This window comes from Patagioenas fasciata, chromosome 11, assembly GCF_037038585.1.
Source record: "Patagioenas fasciata isolate bPatFas1 chromosome 11, bPatFas1.hap1, whole genome shotgun sequence".
NCBI classification, from domain to species: Eukaryota; Metazoa; Chordata; class Aves; order Columbiformes; family Columbidae; genus Patagioenas; species Patagioenas fasciata.
The window spans coordinates 25,162,850-25,181,458 of NC_092530.1; the positions used below are offsets into that span (position 1 = coordinate 25,162,850).

Sequence of the window (18,609 nt, forward strand, 5' to 3'; positions counted from 1 at the left end):
CACGGAAAGGGCTGTCAGGCATTGGAACAGGCTGCCCAGGGCAGTGGTGGAGTCACCATCCCTGGAGGGCTTTAAAGGCGTTTAGTCGAGGTTCTCAGGGACATGGTTTAGTGGTGGAGTTGGTCAGGTTACGGTTGGAGGGTCTCTTCCAGCCGAAACGATTCTGTGACTGCGAAAGTGGGACAGGAGGGGACTGTGAGGGCACGGCGGCGCCAGGCGGGGCGATAAGCGGCTGGCAGGAGGGGGCAGTGAGGGGTGACAGGCGGCTGGCAGGAGGGGGCAGTGAGAGGTGACAAGCGGCTGGCAGGAGGGGGCAGTGAGAGGTGACAAGCGGCTGTGAGGAGGCGGCAGAGCCCACACAGCCGCGGCAGCTGGGGCGGCGCCCGCCCGCTCCCGCAGGGGGCGGTGGGGCGGGGCGGGGCGGGGCCTCGCGCGGCCGCCGCAGCCAGGGCGCGTGCGCTGCGCCGGCGCGGGCCGAGGCGGCACCTGCGGGCAGGTGGGCGGCGGCGCGGAGCGAGGTAAGGGCGGGAGGGCGGTAAGGGCGGGCGGACCCGGCGCCGCGTCCCCCGGCCCAGCCACCCACACATCCTCTCTTGGGGCTGGCGGGCCGCCTCTTGTTTCTGGTACCCGCTGCGGGAGGCCCCGCGCATCCCTCCGGCCTTGGGTGTCGGGGAGAGCTGGGCCGAGCGTGCGGCTCCCACCGCGCCTGCGGGAGGGGCTTCGGTGCTGCTGCCAGGCCGGGGTGCCCTCCGGAAGAGCTCGCGAAGGGCTGGTCGGTGGAGGCAGGTTGCGAACAGTGTTGGTGCTGTGGATGTCATGGCTGTGTCGTGTTTTGTCAGTCGCCTGCTGGCCTGCCGGGCTCTGGAGCAGCCTGGCACAAACCATTAGTCATTTTTAAACTGTCCGCAAGTCGCTTGCTGACAAACCATTTCCAAATGGAAACTCTCGTCAGGACTGATGGTGCGTGTTGGGGGGGCAGGGACCGCCTGAAACCCCCCTCAGCGAGGCTTTGGGAAAGGAAAGGAGGGTTGGAGGAGGGTTGGAGGAGGGTTTCCCAGAGCCATCAGCCCAAGGGACTTACACTGCAGTTCCTGTTTGTCTCTTGTAACGTTTGGATTTTACTCTTTGTTTTAGAGCCACTGGGTTGCGCAGATGCTTCTCAGATGTGGTGGAGTCACCATCCCTGGAGGGGTTTAAAAGACATTTAGATGAGGTTCTTAGGGACATGGTTTAATGCTAGAGTTAGGTTATGGCTGGAGGTGATGATCCTGGGGGTCTCTTCCAACTGTCTCCAGGCACATCAAGTTGGCTCAGCCCTGCTTGATTTGGGGTGTTTCTGTGCAGGGGAAGTGAAATTGGTGAGCCTTTAGTTAGCTTCTGTACTTTCCACAGAAACTAACGTGAAGCGGAAGTTTCTGATTTTAGCTTTGTGGTGAGCACTGTTGAAAGAGCTGAGAAAAAGAGCAGGAACTAAGTCAAACGGGATCCCCCGCAGGTAGTGCAGCAGGTGTTTTTTTGGCCTGGAAGGAGTAGGAGTGCTGAATGCTCTTGGTTTGGGTTGGATGGAGGTTGGTCTGGTGGTGTCATCACTCCATGCCCACACCCTTCCTAGGGATGTAGGTTGCAGGTGTAAACAAGCCAGATCCTGCCTCTTTTCATACCAGGCTCTTGCCAGCTGGCTCACTCTTCCGGTTGGCAGATTCAGGCATGTTGTCAATCCTCAGATCAGATCCCAGAGTGTGTGGGTAGGCAGGCCAAGCAGATCAAAGCTATCGACATCCCCTGGATTGAGGGGAGTCATGGGTTACACAGCCTGTGTGCTCATGCCAGAGCTCCTTCGATTTATTCTTTTCTTAGTTTGGGTTTAGCATCCATAATGTACTGGCTCTGCCCTGGTCAGAAATGGGCTGTGTTCCATTTTACTTAGGGCAAGGGAAATTCTCTCCTCAGCACCTTGTCCTTTCCTGTTTTGTTCCAAATGTCAGTACTGCACTTTCAGCTTCCTAGAGCTCTGCTGTTGTTCTTCCAGCCTGGGTCAGCATGATAAATTGAAAAGCAGTGCATTGAGTGCAGCTCTGGCAACCTTGCTGACTGATGTTTGTTTTTTAGTGACTGTTATGCTGGAGGAAGGTGTTTCCTGGACAGTCCTGGAGGCAGAAGCACTAATTTCTAGAGCAGGTACGGTACAAACAGCAGCCAAACCTCTTACTCCATGTCAGGCCTTTAGATTTGCTTACGGAATGTCTCTCTCTAATAAGAGAGATTATCACCTACATACCAAATTTGTTCAGAAATGGGAATGAAAATACCAGATTCTGTTCTTCTGTGTGCAACTTTCTGCAGAATCCATGAGTCAATTAGCTGTTTTGTACTATTTCTGAACCCTACAGATTGCCTTGGTACTGCACCTGTCCTGTCCTGCTGCAATGAGTGGGAAGTCCCTGCTCTTAAAGGTCATTCTCCTTGGGGATGGTGGAGTTGGGAAGAGTTCCCTCATGAACCGGTACGTCACCAACAAGTTTGACTCGCAGGCTTTTCACACGATTGGTGTGGAGTTCTTAAACCGGGACCTGGAGGTGGATGGACGTTTCGTGACCCTCCAGATTTGGGACACTGCGGGACAGGAGAGATTCAAGAGCCTGCGAACACCCTTTTACAGGGGAGCGGACTGCTGCCTGCTGACCTTCAGCGTGGATGACCGGCAGAGCTTTGAGAACCTCAGTAACTGGCAGAAGGAGTTCATCCATTATGCTGACGTGAAGGACCCTGAACACTTCCCATTCGTAGTCCTGGGCAACAAGATTGACAAACTCGAGAGACAAGTGAGCACGGAGGAGGCCCAGGCCTGGTGTATTGAAAACGGTAACTATCCATACCTGGAGACTAGTGCCAAGGATGACACCAATGTGGCCGTGGCCTTTGAGGAAGCTGTGCGACAGGTGCTGGCAGTGGAGGAGCAGCTGGAGCACTGCATGCTGGGCCACACCATTGACCTGCACTCCAGCTCCAAATCGGGGTCTTCCTGTTGTTAAGTGTGGCTTCTGCTTTGGGAATGTCGCTCGAACTGGCAGCTGGATCGGAACAAGCATGGGCAGCTCTGGGGCTCTCTGAGGAGTGACCACGAGGACAATAGGAGCCTGCTCACCTGGGGAATTGCAGCTCCACCATCTGAATTCTGGCTGGAGTTTTTGGGCACAGAGCATGTACCTGCAGGAGGGAGCTGTTAAAAGAGCATGTGAGCGTAGTCCTGCTTCCATCTCTGCCTGTTTTAGCAGGTTTAAAGGACTGGGTTAAAGTCCTTTAAATTCTCTAAAGACAGTAGTGATCTAACCTGTACCAAGAACTGCCCGCAGAACGAAGCTGAGAGTGCTCTAGACGTTCTTTGAAGTATTTTAGTCCTGAACTCAAAAAAAATACTAGGCCCACTAAACTCATGACCTTACTGCCAAAGGAAAGTCTGCCCAGCATACTGGACAAAACCTGTTGTAGAGACTCTAGCCCATGCAACTGTGAGAATGCTAAATACCTGAATGGCTGAGATGTTTGTATCTGTTGTTTAGGATAAGTGCACGGTCCCCTGAGACTGAGTGGTGCTGAGAATTGTTAGAGCTCTGACCTGAAGCAACATATGAAGGAGGGACGGACCACTATTTGAATGTGGCAGCGTCACTCCTCTGTATCTGCCTATCTCTGGTCTGGTTTTCTAACTTCATCTTGTATGAGTGTTACTATGTGGAGGGACTGTCTGCTTCTAGTTTAATATGTTTCCTTGTCTCTTGTGGAGGCTCAACACCGAATCTCACTCCTCATACTTTGAAGCCCTGAATGGAAACTATTATGTGGACACTTCCTGGGCCCTGTCAAAGGGTTTAGGGTTACTCAGGATTTCAGGAGATCTGGAGCATGAAGCTTCAGCTTGTTTCTGTCACAAGTAATTGCCGTGTCCAGACGATGTCCTCCGGCAGACGGGATGGTAGGTTGGTGGGATGTCTCCCAGGTGTGCATGTGGCTAGGGGATTCACGTGTGGTCAGCTGTTAAATCCACTCAGTTCGCAAGGCTGGTGAGCGCTGGGCTTCATTAGCTGGTGGATCAGTGTCTTCAGTTGCTTTAGCAGTGACATTCCCATCTGAATGCTGCAAGATAGAACCATTCCCATTATTCCCTGTTGTGTCAGGTGCAGTGCTGCTGAGCATAGTTGGCTCATGCCATTGTCCTGGTCCTTACTGCCTGATGGGGAATCTGGTACATTTTACCTGTAATTCACATGACAGGTTTTGCAGGCCTTCGTTAATGGTGGCTGTGCTCAGTCCACTGGGGAGAGAGCCCCACTGGTTCCACCTCTGCTCAAAGTGGCTGAAAAATGGTATTGAAGGGGGCAGGGAACCTTCCAGAAAAAGACACGAGGCTTTGCTGATCCCAGCCCCCTGCTAGGTGTTGGTCCCAAGCTATCTGTGTAGCAAAGAGAAGAGTGCTTGCTCACTGCTGTCTTTACCATTATAACCTCATGTCCTGCAACCTCCCATGCAAGCGTTTGTCCAAAACGATGACTTTGCCCATCAGCACGCAGGAGCCTGCCGTGGAGAAAGCTTCCCTGAGTGTGTATCTGCTAGCTGCTGCATGCCATTCCCACTGTGATGGGCTACTGGATAGTCAATTCTGTAGCTCAAAATGAGCAGCCTCACGCTGTGCTGTAGAGCAGGGTGCTCTCTGCCCTCGTCCTGGCTGGCAGCAGCTGATCCCCATTGCTGAGCAGGCTCTGAGCACGCAGGGAGTCTCCTGGGGGACCTCAGGGTGACCCTGTCCTCTGCAGGGCAGCTGTGTGTGGAAGGGACTGAAGCTTTAATGCAAAGTGCTTTAGAGGGGTCTGATTTTCAAACAGGGCTGAGGACTCGTATTTGCAGGGATAGATAGGGAGTGCTCGCAGTCTCTGGAAAACCAGGTCCCTTGAGGTGTAAGAGAAAGCTCTGCCTCTGTAGGTGCAACAGATTTTTACAGGATATTATTGTTACTGTTTATCAATGTCTGACCTCTCCAGGCCTCTAGATTTTTCTTCAGTTTAATATTGTTTGATATTTCAAGATCCCAGATGCTGTGAGCTGTGTTCTGATTTACATCTCCAAACAGACAAGTTTCCCTGGACCCAGTTTGTGCAGGAGCCCAGAGTCACAACAGGCCCAGGCCCTTGTGAGCTGCCCAGCCCTGTCAGAGGGCGGTGAAACTGCTGCTTGCCCAGCGTGGATCTCATGGGACCTGTGTGTGAACTGGTGCGTCCTGTGGGGGAGGGCAGAGGCTGAACAAGCCACCGTGTAGGAGTCAGGGATGCAGCACACTGTTCACGGTACCCCAGGTGTGTGTTGATGCTGATAGCTGAAGCTCGGTGTCATTGTGCACAGGCTGTGCAGACAGTGTATATTGCCAGAGGGTGTTACAGAGCATCTTTCATTCCTAACAGACATTGGCTCATTGACTTTTTTTAAGAAAAACCTATTTTGCTAGGCTTATGTGTTTCAAAAATCCATTAACAAAGTATAGTATAATATATTTAAATTGTTTAATTTATTTTAAGTGATACGCACAATTTCCAAAGGAGCCAGGATTTTCAACTCTTTGTTGCAAAGTTCCTTGCGAACAGCCATCCCTTACTTGTGTCCACTCATGCTGCTGCGGTTGTTGCTATTGCTACAGAACTGGAATTGTAAAACCAAGATTCTACCTTTGTTTAAGCAAATAAAACATGGATGTATTCACCTGAATTCAGGAAACAGCTCTGTCTTTCTTGATTTATCACAGTTCAAATCTGCTCCTGTTCTCCTGAGGGATGTGGAACTGGGTTGGTTACAGCATCTGGCAGAGAGAAGTCACTGAGGGATCAAAGAGGTTGGTCATCCCTGAATGTACCTAGCTAGATGAGTAGTTGAAGGAATATAACTTTAACCTGCTCACTGGATTCTGCTGGTAATTGTCTTTTCAAGAATGTATCAGAAAACACTTTCATAACAGAAATATTCCACATTGCTTCCCTCTGTCACTACATTTTAATTTCCAGCCTGGGCTCTCAGCAGCAAGCCAGCCGCTTTCCTTTGATTTCTTCCTGCAGCCTTGGAACGGGTCCCTCGAGCTCCAGGGGGTTGTAAGCAGGCGTGATTTCCACGGGATGCTGAGACAGAAACTGGCATATGGGGAATCTTCTCTTCCGCTGTCCTGCCAGCATGGCTGCTTATTTTGGGAGACTTTCTCTGGGTTTGTAGAGTCCGTGCCTGCTGTTTCTGTTGGCAGAACCTTTTAGTTTATTTTTCTCCCACGTCTGCTTGCCTATCCACACTTCCAGAAGCAGTGTAGGGTTTCAAGTCCTTGGAAATTTTGCATTTTAAATGTGAGCTGGAGTATCTGGGGTCCTCCAGCATCTTATTTCAGCCAAACACAGCTGAAATCCAGCAGCCAACATGACCTGGTGGGAGATGGTCCCAGCCTTAGAGGAGTCACAGACATTGGGTGAGGCTGTCTCATGTCAGTGAGGGTCTGTCTGTCTAAAACCATCAGAACCACTGACTCCTCTGGTGTGAGATGTTCGTAAGAAAATGCGGGGCAGAAGCGGTAGTGAGGCTGTTCCCTCATTCCCTGATTTGCTGCCGCAAGCAATAGCGGAGGGCTTGGTGGGTTTTGTCATGGGTTGTGGAGCGGATGAATCCCTGGAGGGCAAAGAAGTGTCTCCAAAGGAAAGCAGTGAGCTGTTTCTGTGTGAAACAAATGCTGCAGCATATCCCTGTGTGCTTGCAGACGAGGAGGAGCGGTGGGGAGTCTCCTGGTCCCATCCATCCCTCTCTTCCTCAGCCCTCTTGAGGATTTTGCTACTCTGGGTCAGTTGGTGCAGATGTAAGGCTGTGCAGCTGTTTGGTGGGCTGAGGATACTGAAATCTCTGGAACAGCTGAGGACCCCTATGTGGATGCAGGTGCCCTGGGATTGTGCTCTGGGTGACTGAGGCTGCTCGTGCACTGTGTGTTTCCTGAGTGCAACTCCTCTCTGGCTCCTCACAGCAGTACAGCTGTAAGGAAGTTTATGGGAATGCAATCTCTGGGGACCACACGTTCTTGCACGTGTTTGGGGATGAGCAAAAATATAGAGAGAATCTAAAAATGCCATTTCATGAGCCTCCGAACCCCAGTTCAGGCTGTAGTTCTTAATAGGGAGTCCGTTGCAGCTCTGGTGCCAGGGTCACTGGCACGCTCTGCTCTGGGGGAAGGAGCAGTCCCTGCTCTGCTGAGGTGGGATGCAGTGGCAGCTCCAACAGCAGCTGCCCAAAGGCCTCAGGGAATCAGATTCCTGAGACTGGGGCCTAGGACAACCTGTGAAGTCAATGAAATGATGGGTTCCCTGCTGAGGTGCTTGCTTGGGCAAAAGCAATTGCAGATGGAAGGAGACACCTCTTGATCCTAGTGCTTGCATGGCTAGTGGAGCAGCTCTTTCTTGGTGGCTTCAAGAGGTCTTTTAGGGACCCTGTGCAGATGCAGCACTCCTGTCTTCATAGGCAGCCAAGTACAGCATCTGCCTGTGGTATTGTCAATCTTAGTCCTTTCCATTGCCATTGTCAGTCCTTTCCGTGAGGACTTCCCACTTGCTATTACTTCCTTGTCCCTGAGCATCTCCCTAGCAGAGCCAAACAGTACAGAGAAATGGAGAGAAACCAGCTGGGTGCCTGAGAGGCGGTAGGTGAGACCTTTCCCTGGGACAGTGGGCGGCAGTGCCATGCCATGACCCTCCAGGCAGGGCTGCTCGCCAGCTATGGCCCCTGCCAGGGCATCCCTTGCCACTCGCAGCCCTTTCCCTGCCCTAACTGGAGCCAGGACAGGGCTGGGGGAGCTGTGTGAGGAGCTGCAGGAGCGTGCCCTGCCATGGAGGGCTCAGCCAGGGCAGCCCTTGGGCTTGTCTGCAGCACGGCCTCCCTTCTCTGAGCCTTCTTGCTCATCCTGCACAGCCTTTCCCTGGGGCTGAGCCCCATCCCTTGCTAAGAGAGCAAGGCAGGGGACTGCGCCTGCCTGTATGGCTTCAGAAGAATTTGCTATGTAGTTAGGGGCTTGCAAACAGGCTTTGAATGGCAGCATCTGGATGTTTTAGGGGAGTTTTTACTTGCCATTCCCTTGCTGGGTTGTGCAGGACTGAGCCCAGTGTAAATTGAGGCACCGGAGCAACGCTCTGGGCAGCTGCTGCTGCGGCGGCCGCGGGGGGGAGCCGGAGGAGCGGGAATGGGGGGAACCGGAGGAGGAGGGAATGGGGGGAGCCGGAGGAGCGGAGGAACCAGGCCCATCTGGCCAGGGCAGGCGGCCCCGGGAGAATCGTCGGGGGGCTGCACCCTTGGAAACCACATCAGTGGAGCAGACCCTTGGCCATCCCTACACGAACAGCCTTGAGTGCCGCCATTCCCTCTCCTTTGCCTGCGCTTGGGAGGTTTGTGTCTTTGCTGTCCCAAGGGCTGGCTGGCTCAGTGTCGCTTGCTAGCAGCGGCACAGAGCTGTTCCCTGGAGTGGCAGGGCATGGGATGCAGGAGTCGCTTTGGCTGCCGGCTAGCAAGGCAGTCCATGGGACCTGCTCCAGGGTCCCTTCCTCTGGTCCAGCCTTTGTGAGACCAAACTGCAGCCACATTTCAGCTGCTAGACCAGGGGGTTGATTGCAGTGGCTCCGCTCCTTGGAGGTCTCCTGATGGGCCAGTTTACAGAGGGGTGTTTTGGCACAAGAGAGGGTTTATTCCCTGTGTTTTCTCAGCCAGATCCTGGAGGGCACTCTGTGCCCAGCAAAGGAGCTGTGAGCACAGGTCCTATGTCCCCAAGTGGGGTGGCAGCAGGACACAGCCAAGGGCACACCCAACATGTGTCCTTCAGCCCTTGGACTTGCCCAGCACACTGGCCATGCTGGCCACTTTCACATGCTACCTCGTGCTGCTGTCCCCAACCCTCACCCCGGCCGGGGGGCACCAGTTGCTGCCAGGGGAAAGAGATGGTGTTTTGTTCCCCAGCTCACTCTGGCCCAGTGGCTGATCGTGCACACACAAGGCCCTTTCAGCATGGGGAGAGGAGGGTGGTGGCATCTGGGAATGCAAGGAACAAAAGGTCCTATTGATGCTGCCTGCAGCCCCACGGGTTTCTGTGAGCTGGGGCAAGGCTGGGGTGCAGGCACAGCTGTGCACTGAGCTGGGGCAGCAGCAATGCATGAGCTAAACCTCCCCTGGATGGGCTGCATGGGAAACTTTGCTGCCTACCTGGGCAAGACTGGAGCAGGGGAGAGATGGGAGAGTGGGATTTGGGCTGGAGTCTCATTTGAGGAAGAGCAGCGAGGGTCCTGGGCACAGGTAGACAACAGCCTACCAGCTCTCAGCCCACCTTGCTGCTCACAGGCACCCAACCGTGCCTGCAATCTGCCTCTTGGGCAGATCTGCTGCAAACAGGAGCGGTGCTGGTGTTTGAGGGTGGTACCGGGCACATCCCTCCGCGGCCTCACTCCCTGGAGGTTCCTGAGCGCAGCTCATGGAGGGAATTTCCAAGAGAAGCAGCATTTGAATCATTAATTTTTGAGTAGCTGCTGTGGAAAAGTGCATCTAAGGGCAGCATTCATGTGATCGGGGGCAGAAAGACACCAGCCATTGACCTCCACACGCACCAGCCCTGTGCAAACTGGTAATGACCCTGTGGCAAAAGGCACGCAGCCACCCACGCAGCGTGTGGACAGGACATGGAGTGCCCTGGGATAGTCAAGTCCGCCCTCGCGCCTAAACAAGACCGTCTTATTTCACACAGGGCTCTCTGCAAGTGCAACAAGCACATACCCTGCATGGCTCTGGATGTGCTTTTACTGCATGCATTGCCTGGTGCAAGCTGGAGAGCTTTGCTCAAGATGTGCTGATCAGTTTTGCTGTGGTCGTGCTGAAGGTGCTACATGAGGAGCCATGGCAGAGGTTGTCACCGTGCAGGCTGAGCATTAAAGGGCAGCAGCACATCACCAAAACCAAGCAAGCAGCTCCTGCAAGGTCCCAGCTTTGCTCTGGGTGGCTGGAGGAGAAATAGAGGTTTTTAAGGGCTGGGAGCAAAGATTTTGAAGTCAGGATTATGAAGCTGGTGGCTGGGGTGGGAAGGAGGGGTGGGCAGAGTCCTGTGGGGATGCTGGCCCATGCATGGGGCTGGCAAGAGCTGCTCTTCTGGGACCTTCTCCTCTGCAGCCTTCTCTTCCCTGCTGTTTTTTGGCTGGGTCGGGGGCAGAGGTGGGAAAGCCAGCACAACAAATGGACAGACAGAGTGTATCTTCAGAATGTTCTTAATTTTAATTTATTTTCTTTAATTTTTATAAAATACATCTTGTAAGATAAGTCTCTAAAAACTTGCTCCTTTTTATTGCTTGTTAACGAGTTGAAATTCTAGATCAGAAATGAAGGAAACACTTTCAGTCGATTAACTCTCTTTTTGCGTGTGTGTGTGTGCGCACACGTGTGTGCGTGTGTGTGTGTGTTTGGGGTCTGGGGACGAGGGTGGGAAGGAGGATCTGGTTATTTGTTGTTAAATGTATACCAAAAAAAAAACCCCAGCAAACCCCCAAGAGAGATCGCATCGATGTGGATTCCCAGCTCTTGGCCGGTTTCTCCCCACCCTGCCGTCCCTCCTGGCATCTCCCACCTCCCCAGCCCATGTGCGTTGGTAGCCTGGCCAACCGATTTCAGCACTTCTGGTGGCAAGGATCCTTTGAACGCTCTGCTCAGCAGATCTGCTCCTTTATCCTTGCCCCTGCTGAAACTGGCACTTAACAAAAAATATACAATAATAATACAGACAAAAGAAAAATAAAATCCATGCAAGATGGAGCTACAGTCTGCCACTGAAAGTAGTTTCTCCAATAAATAAACACTAGGATTAGCATTAAGGAGAGACAGGGAAGAGCAAAACAAAATACCAGTTGGCGGGGAGGACTGTAAGCAGCATTTTGGCTGGTGTGGCTGGACCCACGCTACCCAGCCAAAGGCCCATGGAGAGCAATTGTGGAGGAGAGAGGTCATCTCTACCAAACGCCTTGCCCTGCTGCCCCCTCCATGGGAAAAGACTGAACTGGCACCAGAAAGGATCTGGTTTGCAGAGACAGGCTGTGTTTCTGCCCTGTGACCCCCAAACCACCACCTTTCCCTCCCTCCCTCCTCAGCTCCTTCATGGGTTCCAGCTGGAAGCGCGATGCTGCCAGTCCCTCCGGCCCCAGCAGACACAAGACAGTTATCCTGACTTGCAGGAAACGCTGGGAAAAAAAACCTGAGGGGAAGAGAGAGGGACAGAAGGAGGGAAAGGTAACGTTTGACACGGGTGAGAAACAAATCAAGCTCTCCACCACGGCGGAGGTTAGAGAAGCAGACGTCACCCCGGAGAAGAGCACCATTGTGAAGGGATGAGAGCGTGCAGCGAGCGCGGCGCTGGCAGGGCAGGACGGGCGGGTGGTCCAGAGGCTCATCCCCTGCCCACGGGGGTGGCTCTGGCTTTACGCTCCCAGGGCATGGCACAGAGGTGCCTCCTCTTGGCCAAACCTATCTGCTTCCTGGAGGGTAAAGCCAAGAGTCCCCCTTGTCTACAGAGACACCAAACTCCTTTAGGCTTTAATAGGGCCAGCTGGGTTAGGGCTTTATCAGCATTGGGGTCAGCACTCTCTTCTCCGCAATGGGAAGATCCTTGCCCTGAACTCCCTTTGCCTCGGCTGTAGCAGGCAATTTGGGGTAAATTTGTTTTTCTTTGCTAAAGGGAAAAAAAAAAATCCTTCTCTTATTCTCCATCCATGGGTGGTGACAGCAGACAGCTCCAGGAGAGTCTCTAGCAATGGTACCAGGACTGGGCCAACTTCCTTTTCTCTCTAGGTAGCCTCTTGCTACTCATGGAGCAACCTACATGGATTTCCTCCTCCCAGAAGCATGAAGGCCTTTGCTCATCCCTAGGCAACATCGGGACACTGGAGTAGTCCCTCCTCTTCTCTGGCTGGTTTTGATGGGCTTGGCCCTAGAGCGAACCAGTTATGGATGAGCAGAGAGAGAAAAGTGCATGAAGAGGTGTCCATTGGTGGGAAGCTCTCCTTCCTGGTCACGCTCAGCACGATGGATGCGAGGGAGGAAGAGGAGGGGAGTCAGCAGCGAAGGCAGAGTTAACGCAGGAGACCTGGTGTCGGGTGGCTGCAGTGTTAAAGCCTCGGGGTTAGAGAAAAGAAGGGCGTTTGGTCTGGCTGGGCTCCACCACGCGTCCTAGAACTTGGTGCCTCGGCCCATCAGCTTGAGGACAGCAAAGTTGTAGGTGGCGGCGATGATGAAGGTGAGCTGTGGGTGGGAAGAGAGTGAGTGAGAGGGGAAGGTGGAGAAACAAGGGTCCCATGGGCAAGGAGGGCAAGCAGGGTGGGTCTCCTCGCTGGGGTATTGCCGAGGTGGCATCTCCCAGCCCAACAGTTGCCCCACAGAGACCCATAGCCCCACTGCACTGGCGGGACACTGCAGTGTCTCATTGCTGGTGTAAAGGAAGAGGAGAGCTGGGGAAAGGCAGAGGACTCAGTGCATGGGAAGCAGGACCTCTCCCTGATGATCTTCTGAAGCCTCTTCAGATCCCCTACAGCAACCACCTCTACCTTCTTATGGCCTGAATTCACTATCTGCACTTATGCACCAGAAAAAGACACGAGCACAGGCTCTGTCATGTCCATGCCCACCACCTCTGCTGTCCTCTGCCCCCACATCCTCGCCAAGCAGGGAAGACCGGCTGGGCACGGGGACATTGACTCACCAGTGAGACCAGCGTGGCAGCTGCCCCCACGAAGGCCGCAATGAAGAGGTGGAAAGTCATCTGGAACTGCAAGGCAAGAGTGGGGTGAGCTCCCGGGGTCCCACGTGCCAGCTGGGGACGCCAGTGCTGAGGCCACCCATGGAAGGGAGCACACGTGGGGTGATGGGAGGTGCTCACCTCACTGGTCTTACAGATGGAGAGCAGGTTGGAGCCGCACACTTTGCCAGGGAAAGCGTTCCAGGGCAGGACACCTGGTGAGACGTGAGGAGCCAGCTGAGCCAGGCACATCTCACCAGCTTGTTCAAGCCCCCACAGCCACATGTGTCACACACATACGGGTTTTTTAGGGCTCTTCAGCACTTGCCCTGCTTTATCCCAGCCTTATCCACCTGGACCTTCTCCTGTGTCCCCTCACCTCCACCCTGAGCCCTGCCTCCTGGGCAGCAAACCCGGCACTCACCGTACATCCTGGCGTCTGCACACAGGGTGCCAATGCTGGCCGAGGTCTTGCTGGGGTTGGCAATGGACTGGCAGGTGGTCCAAGTGTTGAAGTAGATATAGACAGGCACTGCAGAGCAGGCGAAGACTAGGAGCCAGACGATGGTCAGGACGTAGGTAATGCCCACAAACTGCAAGGGGCAGGACAAGCCGGGGCAGAGCCACGATTACTGAGCAGCCAGGGAACATGGACAGGGGAGCGTGAAGGTCCCCAGGCAGGAGGGGGTGTTGGGCAGGCAGGGGACTGAGATGCTCCTGCATCTGGCTCTGCACCACCCGCCAAACCCAGCGTGACCCCACGCGGCCAGCACGGAGTGGCAGCACGAGCTGGGTGACCTGCACCAGCCCCGCGTGTGCGGGTGGCTATGCCTGTGTGGAGGTGACTGGCAGTGGCAGCAGGGTGGCTGCCACGTCCTCTGTGACGGGGAAAACCCACAGCCAAGCAGGGTTTGATCTCTGCAGGAGAGCAGTTGAAAAACCCACCTTGGTGTGCAAATGCTCATCTCCTGCCCTCCCTTCATGGTGCCACCCCAACCGGCGCTCGAGGAAACCGCAGCCGTCCCCTTCCACTCCCCCAGGCCACGGGGTCCCCTCACCAGCACTTTGTCATGGTCCCCAAGCACAGTGGAGAGCACAACCCCCGGGGCACCATGGGCACCAGGTGCCAGAGAGTCTTGGGCTGCCAGCGCCACAGGGATGCTCATGGCTCTCCGTGCCAATGCTTAAACATGAAGCAGTTTCATCAAATTTGGGCTGGTTTGGTCCCCAGGGACCATGGCAGGCCTGGGGGAGGGCAGCCAGGCTGCGCTTCCCTTTGGGATACCCCGAAACCCGGCCGGCCGCAGTCTCCTGCCTTTCGGCCACGCCAAGCGTGGCGAACCCGCTGTGGGCGCGCGAAGGGGTGCCAAACCCCGGTTAAGATCACCTTGTCAGGATGTCCTAGCCACTTTCCCAAACACTGACACACCCGCTGCAACGAGTGAGCTCGCTGGGGGCCTCGCGCTCCCCTCCCTTTCGGGCCCCCAGTTACCGTTGCGCTGAGGCCCCTGCCGCAGATGGTGGTCTTGTAGTCCCCGAAGATTTGCCGGACGGCACCGGTGGTGTAGAAGCCTTCGGCCAGCAGCAGGGCTCCATAGAGGAAGAAGAAGGAGGCTGTGCCATAGATGACGTACTGAAAAGCGTGGATGCTGCCAGGGAGATGAGCAGGCAGGGATGCTCAGGCAGCGGGGCAGCGTCAGGGAGCTCAGCCCTGCACGCAGCATGGCCGGGGCAGCCTGGCTGCCACTACTGAACCCCCCTCGCTGCCCCAGGGGACCAAACAGAGGGTGAAGCTGTAAGAAGAGCAAGCCGGGGCAAAGCCATGGCGAGCAAGGCTATGGGCTGCTGATTGCTCCCCCATGCCCTCCATACCTACCCAGTGCTGAGGTCCAGCACTAGCCAGGGCATCTAGCGAGGCTCAGAAATGGAAACAAGTGGCCACTGGACCCTGCCATGCAGCCATGGCACCAGCATGCAGCAAACATGGCCTGAGGTCCCCGTGGTGCCCGAGTGACAGCATCGCTCTGGCCAGCCCAGCCGGTCACCTCCTCCCGGCACAGAGCAAGATGGAGATGTGAGGGGCCCAGTGTGAGGGCAATGCAAAACAGCAGGGTACTTACACGTTGATGAGATACTCATAGTCCTGGTAGTTTTTGGAGAAGTAGGTCTCAATGAGCTGCTCGGTGCCTGTGAGGGCTTCGTGCCCACAGCCACAAAACAGTGCTACCCCAAAGAAGCACAAGCCTGTGGCAACCAGTGAAGCAAAGGGTGCTCCGATGAGACATCTGGCACAGCACTCGAGCAAACCTAAGGAGAAGAGAGGTGAGGTGGGATGGGGCCACTGGGACAGGGAGAGCTCGGAGCCCGCGACTCAGGCACGGCAAGTGTGGGAGAAGGAAAATGCCCAGCAGGAGGTGGGAAGCAAGTTGAAGGAAAACCCAGAAACAGTTCATTGCGGTCCTGCAGAGCCAAACCCAGCAGCTTCCCCAAAATATCTCTAAGCAGCTGGGCAGAATTGCACCCAAGCATACCCAGGGACAAGGGGTGACAGCAGCGTGGGGCACTGGGGCCACAAGGCAGCCCCTGGGGGTGAGACAGACCAGGGGCTGAGGCGAACCAGCCGTGCTGACCCGTGCTAAACAAGATGGAAATACAAGGCAATGTAGCGTAATGCCAGTGGGACCCAGCAAACAAGCTGCTAATGGGCTCCCTGCTGCCAGCACAGCCCAGCTGCGGGCAGCGGCGACGCCAGCTGCCTGCGTATTTCTTTTGCCAGCAAAGATGCAGGGGAACCCAGCAACTCCACGGAGACAAAGCCCAATGGAGACCTAGCGATGTGGCCCAGGCTCGAGGCAGACAGGAGGAGCCGGCACGCACCCCGAGCACCCCGGTTTCAGGGTGGCACGCTGTCCTGGCACCCGTCCCCTGTCCTGGCACCCTGCGAGCAGTTCGGACTGCAGCAGCCCTGTTACGCAGGCAGATGTGCTTATGGAGATGAGCCACGCTAGTTCCACAAACACCAGCGCTTGTGTAATAGATTTAATCCTCCAGGACAGATATTTGGCAAGAGGGCACATGTACCTGTGTGTGGGTAGGGAAAATGAGGGCATGTGCCAGTGTGCTGCTTGGATCGCCTAAATGCTGGATTTTTTTCAGCAGTGGTGCCGTGGGCACCTGCTCCTTCTGCGTGTCAGAGCTCTGAGGTGCAGGGTTCTCAGCTCAGGTTCCTGGTGGGCTGGGTTTGGAAGTGCTCAGCCAGCCACTGTCCTGCCCCATTTGGGGTGGGCAGCTGGGTGGGTTTGCACCCACCAGCGTCAGCTCTGGAGCATCAGTTTGGCTCCAGCTAAACTGCCATAGCCTGCTGCCCCATCTGTGCAACACCCTGCACAGGGAACCTGCTCCTCTTCCCCAAGACGTGGGCTCTGGCACCCCGCTGTCCCAGGCACATCCCATCTGGGCATAGCATTTGTGCCTTGAATGCCAAAAAGGCACCCGTGGGAAGCGTTCCCAAACCCACGCTGCCCCCCACAGACCTGCTTATCTCCTCCCTCAAAGGACAAGCAAGCCATGGGGTCCTAGCCAGCAGTGCTCTTCCCTCCCCACTGGTAGCAAGGTCACACAGTGACACCAAGGACAATGGGGGGATTGTCCTGGCACTGCCACCCCAGCGCCTGCCCCATGCTGAGAGCAAACAGGGAACAAAGGCAGCGCTATGGGGGAGTGCTGTGACCCCTCCCGCTTGTTTGCCTTGGATGCTGCAAGTCTGGGAGGGGTCCCTCTCCTCCTGGCCAGCGCTGCTCCCTAAACCTCTCTATGTGGACAGCCCTGCACACCCAGCGGCGTGTTGAGCCAAACATGCCTTTTTTATCTTTGGTCATCTGGGAAGTGGTGTGGCAGGTGCCCGGTGAATGACTCCGCTCCCAGGGAGCTGGGGGTCCCGGGGTAGACGGGGCCTGGCAGTCCCCCTGCCACAGCTCCGGCCCCCTGGGCTTTGGGAACTGCACTGGGGAAGGCTGAGGTGGGGAAGGGAGGAGAGAAAGAGCCCTTGTGCCACGCAATCCGCGCCTTGTACCCAGGCTCAGCTGCTGCTGGAGCCAAACAGTACGCTGCAGACAAGAGGAGGAGAAGGAGGCAGGGTGCCTGCAGCCCATGGCATCCCTGGGAACAGGGTATGCCGGTGAATATTAGCTCTGGTGTTCCGATAGGGAAACTGAGGCACGAGGAGTGCCTCCATTTTCCCAAGGCTGCTGGCATGAGCTGTGACAGGTCCCAGCCCCCTGCCTGGACCTCACGGCTCCGGGCAGGAGCTCTCATCTCTCCAACCCATGTGGCCAGGGCTCAGGTCAGACCAGCTGTGAGGATGGCATCTGTCCCCACAGACAGCGCATGAGCACACAGGGACAGAAAAACACTTTGGGAAGAAAACACCATCCCTGCCATGCTGAGGCATCCTCCCCTGGCAGCCCCCATGGCTGCCATGGCCATGCCAGGGCCACCGGGACATGGCCTGTGCCAGAGGAAAGTTTCAAGGGACTCTGCTCTGGGACAGGGTCCCCAGAGCCACCAGTGATATCTCCCTAGGTATCCGCCACCCTCATCTCATACTCACCCATGGCGCTGGACTTGGTCAACTCCCTCGACTGCCCGCTCGGCTGCCTTGGTGCTGTCTACTGGAGCCCTCGCCTGCTTGGCAGTCCCTCGCCCTGTGTTTCCCCTTGTGGGTGCCTGTCCTGCTCTCCAGCAAAGAAAAGGGCTCTCTGAGTGACAGCCACCCCCCTTAAAGGGACAGGCCCCCGCCCCTCCCCGCCGGCTCCCCCTGCACCCCTTGGCTGCCAGCTCCCGGGTGCCCAGCAGCTGTGTGGGCAGAGCCGCCCCACAGCCCCGCTCAGGGCTTCTTGGGGAAAAGGCTTTTGCAAAAGACAGAGAGCAGCTTGGGAAGCCGGGGGTATCCATGGGGGTCCCCTTGCTGGTAGCTCTGGGAAGCCCCCGGCCCTGACTGGGCTGTGTTTGCCCCAGGCTGCCCACTGTGGCAGTGTGGGACATCAGCCCCACTGGACAGCAGTGATGAGCCCCTGTCACCTTCCCAATCCCCCCAGCACCTGCCAGTGGGGTCCTTCATCCCAGGGACATGCTTTTGCCCCTGGGTGCTCCACACTGGGGGTTTTCCCCCTTACACTGGTAATCCTGTGGCCACTTTCCCCAGCCCCTTGACCCCCGTGTGGGAAAGGCGCTCGGGTGGGCACAGCCGTGGGGTCCCCAAGTGATGGGTATGGCTCCAGGGCTGCAGCAGAAGGAGCCAGCTCCCTTGGGTGCCCCATGTGCCATGGGTACCACAGCTCCCTTGGGTGCTGCAGAGCCAGCACGAGGCTGAAGAAGCCTGCAGAGGGCAACCGGCCCCTTCCCGGCAGGCACGGGCTGGACAAAGCCCTGCTGTGTCCCTCAATGCCCCGCTTTGTGCCAGGCAGCAAAATGGCAGGGCCTGGCTGTCCCTGGGGCTGGGGACACTGCGGGGTCCCTGAGCTGCAGAGGGGCAGGAGCAGCACGAGACACTTTGTGGGGACCCCTGCCCCTTCCCCGCCCACCCAAACAGCCGCTTCTTGATTTGCCTGCAAATGGGTTGGGTGGAAACACCACTTGGGCAGCTGTGAAAACACTGCCAGGAATTCAGGTTGGCCAGCTGCACCCCATGTTGGTGGGAGTCAGCTCCTGGGCCCCCAGCACCACTCCCTGCCTCAGTTTCCCGCTACAGGGCAGGGTGGCATTGGACTGCTCCCCAGCCTTGGGATGGGAAGGGC

The 18,609-nt window shown here is 56.0% G+C and overlaps 2 protein-coding genes across 5 annotated transcripts; one reads left to right on the forward strand and one right to left on the reverse strand.

The window, feature by feature from the left end:
* Positions 1-440: 440 nt before the first annotated feature.
* Positions 441-5,754, forward strand: RAB9B (RAB9B, member RAS oncogene family). 3 transcript variants are annotated; one of them, XM_065846888.2, is made up of 3 exons: positions 441-518; positions 2,110-2,178; positions 2,391-5,754. In XM_065846888.2, exon 3 carries the CDS (start codon positions 2,427-2,429, stop codon positions 3,030-3,032), a length of 606 nt encoding a protein of 201 aa, XP_065702960.1. In that variant the 5' UTR covers positions 441-518; positions 2,110-2,178; positions 2,391-2,426; the 3' UTR covers positions 3,033-5,754. The 3 variants fall into 3 exon arrangements, with proteins under 3 accessions (XP_065702960.1, XP_071669690.1, XP_065702961.1); XM_065846889.2 differs by having other exon boundaries at positions 476-496; XM_071813589.1 differs by lacking the exon at positions 2,110-2,178 and having other exon boundaries at positions 450-518.
* Positions 5,755-10,346: 4,592 nt separating this feature from the next.
* On the reverse strand, positions 10,347-17,545 carry PLP1 (proteolipid protein 1). Of its 2 annotated transcripts, none has more exons than XM_065846502.2 (7): positions 17,424-17,545; positions 14,935-15,121; positions 14,307-14,463; positions 13,239-13,407; positions 12,956-13,029; positions 12,779-12,844; positions 10,347-12,321 (listed from the first exon to the last, which is right to left on the reverse strand). In XM_065846502.2, exons 1-7 carry the CDS (start codon positions 17,425-17,427, stop codon positions 12,250-12,252), a joined length of 729 nt encoding a protein of 242 aa, XP_065702574.1. In that variant the 5' UTR covers positions 17,428-17,545; the 3' UTR covers positions 10,347-12,249. The 2 variants fall into 2 exon arrangements, with proteins under 2 accessions (XP_065702574.1, XP_065702573.1); XM_065846501.2 differs by having other exon boundaries at positions 14,202-14,463.
* Between the last annotated feature and the right edge of the window lie 1,064 nt (positions 17,546-18,609).

Coding starts and splice junctions, on each gene's coding strand:
- RAB9B (XM_065846888.2), top strand. CDS start 2,427: ATGAGTGGGAAGTCCCTGCTCTTAAAGGTCATTCTCCTTGGGGATGGT.
- PLP1 (XM_065846501.2), bottom strand. Junction 13,408..14,201: donor GGCTAGGACATCCTGACAAG/GTGATCTTAACC, acceptor TGCCCCTTGCAG/TTTGTGGGCATTACCTACGT. Junction 13,030..13,238: donor TGCAGACGCCAGGATGTACG/GTGAGTGCCGGG, acceptor ACGTCTCACCAG/GTGTCCTGCCCTGGAACGCT.